At 40.3% G+C, this 7,286-nt stretch overlaps 1 protein-coding gene across 1 annotated transcript; it reads right to left on the bottom strand.

Moving 5' to 3' along the window:
• Positions 1-601: 601 nt before the first annotated feature.
• Positions 602-7,089, bottom strand: dbf4b (DBF4B-CDC7 kinase regulatory subunit). The gene is made up of 12 exons (XM_085416493.1): positions 6,937-7,089; positions 6,410-6,604; positions 5,785-5,958; positions 5,521-5,571; positions 5,353-5,422; positions 4,889-4,953; positions 4,659-4,698; positions 4,521-4,566; positions 3,542-3,673; positions 3,096-3,237; positions 2,855-2,982; positions 602-2,764 (listed from the first exon to the last, which is right to left on the bottom strand). Exons 2-12 carry the CDS (start codon positions 6,563-6,565, stop codon positions 1,339-1,341), a joined length of 2,430 nt encoding a protein of 809 aa, XP_085272619.1. The 5' UTR covers positions 6,566-6,604; positions 6,937-7,089; the 3' UTR covers positions 602-1,338.
• Between the last annotated feature and the right edge of the window lie 197 nt (positions 7,090-7,286).

The raw sequence follows: 7,286 nt of genomic DNA, 5'->3' as shown, positions 1-7,286 counted from the left end.
GGCCTCGTTACTGAGTGAGGCTGCGCGAGGAAACAAGCGGCACGTGGGGCGTGACGGGACCACCCACACACTAATGGATCCAGCACTCGGGCCCGGGAGCCCGAAGGGAAACACCTGATATCACCGTCAAGATTCAGGCATTATTTTAAGGACTTCAAATGCATGCCATCCATCTAATGCACTTCAAACAGTGGTTTATTATTTATAATGCAGATGAGCTAAGTGTATTTTCTTTGCCCTGTCGATTAGAATAATAAATACATTTTCTTATAATTAATATTGAATTAAAGCCATTATCCCGAAAGAATTATGTAAATGAATATATTTGAATTATATATACGCAATAATATGATTCACTTATCGGTTGGGTGAAAACTGGGCAGTTAGTATTAATGAAAACTGGGATGAGGAGAACATATCAAATACTGTTCATATCAGCTGGTCTGATGAGCCAAACGGGACACATCGACTTGCTGCTGCCCTTGCTTCATCCATCACTTATTTAAGTTTGACATACAGTCAGCATTTATAAAGTCTTCACCACACATGGAAAAAAAAAGAAGCTTTTTAAAGCACACAGAGGGGGGATATTTATGAATAAAAACATTTATTAAAAAAAAAAAAAAACACTGTACAAGGTTTCAATTCACATTCCCAGAGACAACTGACATACCTCCATATGCAAAAATCATGTTGCATTCCCTTTGTCACATTGTGACCTTTTTTTCATGTTTAGAAGCAGCAGTGAGTTCTGGACTTTATAGACCATTTCATCATATCAAAGATGTCCAAAAATGGTATTTATTGGTAGATGACCTCATACTGTATATCTAATAAACCTGACTTGCTTCTCCTTGACAAAGCCAGTCCTCTGTCCCACCCTCAAAATGCAGGAAGAGCTTTTTGACATTAATCAGGTGATTTGGCTCACAGTTCGTCAGTCCTCCACCCTGTGAACGCCTCGTCTGTTTGACCATCAACACCAGCATATGTGGGACCTGATCCAGGCGCAGCACTTACAGTAATTGAATAATGCCCCCTTTCAGGAAGGCCTCATTAAATTCTCAGTATCGCCACAAGTTCCCGAACAGAGCTGCCTGAGCGACTGCAGTCAGCACAACACACAATACTATTAAGAGGACTATGCACAATGAGGGTTCAAGAGGAACATGATCATCAACAGGATTCAAATTCTTGGGAAGATGCAGGATAAATTAATCAGCATGTAATGCAGAAGACAATTAAATCTGAAATTAAGCCCTAATTTTAAATATTTATTCAGTGTACAAAGGGCTTTTGTGCTTCGCATCTTTCACAAAAAAGTCAAGAAAATAGCTGTCAGTGCTGAACCTCTACAATCTGTACCACAGTCCTGCTAAAAGGGTCCCTTTCTTCCCCGCACATTGAGGCGGATGGGGTTGATGGCTTAAGGACAGTATGCAGGTGCGACTCGTAGCTGGTGTTGTGCATCCAGGGACACGGCCTGTGGAGTAGTTCCTTGTCGAGCTCACAGTTCTGTTCAGTGGAAGCCAGAGGTGTAGCTGAGGTCGGGCCCAGCTGTGACAGCAGGTCACAGTCCCAGTCTGACTCTGAGGATGATGGAGAGAGCTTTGCCAGGTCTGGGATGAGGCCTGGCTCGATACAGATTGAGGTAGAGTGAGATACTGAACGCTGAGATTCTTGACTAGAAATCCCACTGTGACATTTATCAGTGTGGAAGTCGACTGGTTGAGTGGCAACCGGGTCAATTTTGACAGAGGATCGAGCTAAATTCTGTGCACTCGGAAAACAAAACGTACTACAAGTCTGTTTTAAAACAAACATATCCACAGTAGTAAATGTTGAAGAGACAGTTGAACTGAGACAAGACTGAGAGATTTCATAACGGAGCTTGTCCAAGAGTAAAGCGCATTCACTCTTTGCTGTATTGTCACTTTGTGGTTTTGGTGGTTTAATATTTTGTCCCGTCCAGCTATCACTGTTACCAGTCTTTGTTGTCCTCATCCTTTTACTGTTGCTACATTCAGGGCTGGCAGATCGACTGCGCTTTTTGGAGTTTACTGCGATTTCTGACTGACGAGGAAGGGAACGAGATCTACCAGAAGATCGCGTGGTGCACTCCAAATCTCTGTTAGAACACACAAGCCCAGCAAACTCAACAACGTTGTCCGTTTTTGCTCTTCCTGCATTGGTCACAGCCCCAGAGGTAATTGGTGGGGTGGAGAGAAAATCTCTGAATGCTGAGGCAAATGTAAACACACCATCCTCAGTTGATCCTTCCACAGGCTCCTCTGTGATGTATGGTTGGGGACTGAGGACAGGGGGGTCTGAGTAAGGACTTTGAGGATTTATAATGTAGGAATAGGGGACTTGGGGGCTGAGGACTGGAGGCAGGGAGAAAGGGTCAGAGAGGGGACATGGAGAGAGACGCTGAATTTCAGGCAGTTGATTGACTGAGTCCTGGGCTTCTACTTCAGGTTTTAATACAGGCATGACTGGACTCAAAGCCTGAGGATGCATATCAGGCAGCTGGCAGTTTGTCACATGATTGAAAGACTGAGCGCCTGGATTTGGGACGGTAAACTGAACTCCTGGTGATGGACTGGCAGGGCCTGGACAGGAAAGAGGACCCCTGGTAGGGCTGGAAAGGTGAGTATTTAATGATGAACCTCGTCTCCGCAGGGCCTGAACAGTATGCTCCGTCTCGGCATCAGAAAGAGGCTCCAGTTCACAGACATCATGGATAGGCAAAGGAGTTGGAAGTCTAGAGAAGGATACAGACAATCAGTTGAAAACAGAAAAAAATATATATATAAATAAATCTATATCAAAATATTTCATAATCCAAGCTGACCTGCTCAGTTCTTCTTGCTGGGGTGGATTGGGATCAAATTCTGGAAGCATATCAACCACAAGCTCATCCACCAAGCTGTAATTCAAAGGATCCAGCACAAATGTGCGGTGCTGATTGGACTGCAAGTGCTTCAAGGACAAAAAAAACAAAAACAAAAACCCACACCATGAAAATGAACAAAATCACCCAAAGGAACCAACTTCTATTTGCTTTAAATAATAATTAAAAAAAAAATTCCTACCTCTTCCAGATTTGTGAATGATTGTTGGCAGCATTCACAGTAAGAAGGGTCCTTTTTGCGTGGTCGCCAAGGTGAAGGGTTACAACTAAGTGGGGATTTACTTTGGGATTTTTCTTGAATGCTACTTTCAACTTTCTTGACCCTAATTAAGAAAAATACAAATATTATGAACCCTCAAAATACTTTTTACACAATAAAACACTTTCTTCATGGAGTGCAATTTATTTCCACCATCATTTCAACCATTTATTCAAAAATGAAAAATAATCAAACAGTTTGTAATATATATATATATATATATATATATATATATATATATATATATATATATATATATATATATATATATATATATATATATATATATATATATATATATATATATATATATATATATATATCTCTCAGTATTATTCAAACAGTTAGCCAACCACATGTGAACAAACCTTGTTTTGGTTTCCTCCATCTCTGTCTTCTTTTCAAACCGAGGAGGAGGAGGACATTCAAAGGGACCGAATCGACCAGCGTAGTACAGATCTGGGAAGGTCATAGACTGCATGTGCAAAGGCTTGTATTTCCTGTTTACATGGCAGAATAACAGAGGGAGGAACAATAGAAAAAAATGAAAAACCAAATAAAAATGTCTGTATCAATGTTTCAACATTACAACACTAAGAATATAAAGACTGACTCAGTAATACAGTAATTATATAACTGAAGCATTTTGAAGCTATATTAACCACTTTTCAAAAACTTATTTGAGATAGACTGTATCTAGCAGTCCAGATGCCATGGGTTCTATGTCATAGCAATGGCCCATACACATTAGCCAGATCACATCAATTAACTGAAATGAGAGCGCAAATGATGGGCTCTGTTAGCACACAGAGATCCCCTGCAGGAAGGGGCAGTGGAGCTTGCAAAGCCTCATCAAATAGAAATCGTATCCAGTTGAGCTCTGGCCTCCTGGGGAGCTGCCTCAGTGGGAGGGGAGCTCTCACATTACAAGAAATTCAACTGGGCTGAAATACACACCTCCAGAACCAGCACCCAGTGGGGCAAGACGGGCAGAAACAATGGGATAGATCACTGCCCCCCACTGCTGCTTCACTGTCAGTATGCTTAACCCTCTAAAAAAGGCTCGAATCTGACACCGAACCATTAAATGAGGCTTTGCAGGCCTTGGGGGAGAAAGAAAAACCTTCCTTTGCCTTGCTAAATCCCAACTTGTCTATCTTTACTGACTAGGATTTAATTTGGGGAAGAAAAAAAATTAACTTAAAACATCGGAGTATCTTGTTATTTTAAGCTATTCTAAAACTAGGCGTGACTGATTTCTTTTTTTTTTTGACTGATTTCTAAAGGAAAGAAATAAACTTTCTCTTCCTTAAATATAAACTGAACTCCTCAAAAGAGGGAACTCACCTGCTCAAGTCTTCAATTTTAAGATACGGGGATCTCAAAGCCAAAGCTGTTGACAGCAGATTTGAGAAGGAAAAGACAAATAAATTAGCCAAAGTACAAATGTGAGGAAATTGAATCAAAACATAACCACAGACTTACCCTTGACAGCAGGAGAGCCTTGATGTTTAGTGCCAGTCTTCTGCAGTAAAAATAAAAATCATCAATATGAAACCAACATCAACTATATCTTTTACTTCATTCAGTTTTAATTGGTCTCCATCATGTGTTTGCTCGCTATCGTTACCATTTTCCAGCCCTAAAATCTAAAAACCGCTACAACAGGAAATCTGTCAAATGATGTGAAAAGATAAACAGCTCAAACACCTCACCTCTGCCCTCTTGTGTTTAGTACTGAAGCTCTCTCGAGTTAAATGTTTCAGATAACAGAGGACATCTGATAACACATTAAGGAACAACTTTCAATGTGCAAAACACAAATAATGTTTATTTAATCTGGGCACTGAGTTTAAAACAAAGTACAAAGGACACTGTAGACATCTCTCCTAAAAAGATACTTTTGAGTACTGAAAATAACACAATAGTTCAAGTCCAGCCACTTTAGGAACAGTCTGGATTTGATGTAGCGCTTTGCCAAGTTTCTGATTGTTCCTTGGACAAGATAAACAGCCACAAACTGGTACACAGCAGACAACTCCAATTAAAAGCCGCATTAAAATAGCAGCATACAAGAAAACATGAGCAATCACACAATGCCATCTGCTGTGAGCATAGGCTCACTGCATGTTAATCATGGTGTGTTGTGAAATTCCATTAAATTTAGTCAAAAGGATACCATCCACATGCAAAATCTTGACTCCCCATGATCGAGCACTGGACAAAACACTGCTTCCCTGCAGTCGTTCCTACAAGGCAGATTCATCAAAAAAGAGACAGTGAAGAATTAAAATATCAAAATACATCATCAGTACTTATAAAGAGAATTTTGTCTTCATTGACTTACATTGTTGCGAATGGCTTTTTCGAGCAGCGCTTTCCCTCGACTGCTGCAAGCCTATAGACACAAATGCAGTGCAGTTATACAGTGTAGTTCATTTTAACTTACACTAATGCCTAATGAGTTTGATCTTTTTAGTGATCTTGTGTTAGAATGTTTTCAGAGTAGCTTTCCAGGTTTCAGGGCAGTAAATCATCTGCCAAAATAGATTTGTGGTATTTGATAGCTAACCAAAAGCCTGACTGAAAGTGATAAAAGGAGATAAAGTACCATTGGCCTGGGAGTTCCAGGTCGCTGCTTGATGAGGCCGTTGTCCCGCTGCTTAATCAGTTGTTGGGCTGATTGACTTGCCCCACCCTTGGAAACAATACTCTTCTTGTCCAGGCCTTCTTTGTTTCCAGTCACAACAAAGTTTACATCCTTGTGTAGAAAACTCTCGACCCTCTTCAAAAGAAAAAAAAAAAAATTAAAACAATATCCATGTGAGTTTCTGATGAATGCAAAATCTAACCTCAGTCCAGTGGATGTACTGTAAGTGTTCACTGACCATTTGGACTTATCAAGTGTTTATCAACAGTAATAATACTTTGTTTTCTAAAGAAAACAGACACGAGTACAGGCAATGACATACAAAAGAAAAGATCAGATCAGTGAGGACGATCAATATATTCGTTATTAGGGTTGTATGCGTGCAGAATTCAAGACTAAATCCATTATTCAAAGGTTTAAAAGACTCAAGATTGATGCTTTTGTCATCTATATCAAAAAGTGTCTGTCTTCTTACAGACACTTTTGAAGATATATTTTAAATACAATGCGACAGCCTTTAAACAACAGCCTTTTAAGCGCCTGTAAAAAAAGGTTCCACTGGCAGGCTATCTTAACATATGCTTACCCCTCCAAAAAGAGAGATGGATTCCAAAAGCAGGACTGTTGGCTGTTTCTTCACATTGTCCAGGTAGAAGGTCTTTCCCTCCAGCTTTTTTGGCCCAAGACACAGCTTCCCCAGGAGCCCATATCCACGTTCTTTTGAATACTGCTGCTGTTGCATGATCCTGGTGCAGTAAAGGCTGTCACAAGCACCAGGAGCCTACAAAAATTAAAGGAACATCTGTCAAGATCCAAATAAGCTTTTAAGTTACAAAACCGGCAAGAGTATAAATTAGCTTTCTAGCAACTATGTTTACGATTTTTTTTTTTTTTTTTTTTGAAGTGCAGCAGTTTAAATTTCGGTCACGTAAGATAACCACCAAAACGCAACTGCGCAGTTCAAGTTTCAGCCTAGCCACTCTGCTAGTTAGCTTTAGCCGACTTGAGCGAGGTTAGCTCTCTCTAACAACAGCCAGAAACCATTCAATGTCGGCTAATTTAACCCATGTTCTGCTTCTTTGTGACAAAAAAGAGAAAAGAAACACGGCTTACTTGTGTTTTGTTCCTGTGCTGGAGAGAAGCGAAAAAAAAACCCCCACTGCTATCGCTTCGTCAACAAGCCGGCGAAGCTGTAACCGCCGCTTTTTCAAAAACACTGGAGGACGTGCGGACATGAAGACGGCGTAACATCCGGTCTGACGCTGCCTTCAGGTGCTTTTCAATCAGTGTGAAATCAAAAGTTGAAACGCCTTCCCATTTTAATTTAGCACTGACGTCAAAAAAGAAAAGACTGTTTGCTCCTGACGCTGCCCTCCACATAACCTGTTGACTGAAACGTGAGCCCTGGCTTTCATTTTCAAATATACCTTTTAATATATATGAAATATATAATGAGTTAATGG

Source organism: Rhamphochromis longiceps, linkage group LG8 (genome assembly GCF_057381845.1).
Source record: "Rhamphochromis longiceps isolate RC_006_pf linkage group LG8, R_longiceps_female_GT1.1, whole genome shotgun sequence".
In the NCBI taxonomy this organism is placed as follows: Eukaryota; Metazoa; Chordata; class Actinopteri; order Cichliformes; family Cichlidae; genus Rhamphochromis; species Rhamphochromis longiceps.
The sequence above is the reverse complement of the archived record's forward strand: the minus strand, read 5'-3'. Positions and strand labels throughout refer to the sequence as shown.

Excerpts from the sequence above, each read along its gene's own strand:
- dbf4b (XM_085416493.1), bottom strand. The coding sequence starts at position 6,565 with ATGCAACAGCAGCAGTATTCAAAAGAACGTGGATATGGGCTCCTGGGG. Across the intron at positions 4,699-4,888 it reads CTAAACACAAGAGGGCAGAG|AAGACTGGCACTAAACATCA; the intron begins GTGAGGTGTTTG and ends TTTTTACTGCAG. Across the intron at positions 2,983-3,095 it reads CATTCACAAATCTGGAAGAG|CACTTGCAGTCCAATCAGCA; the intron begins GTAGGAATTTTT and ends TTGTCCTTGAAG.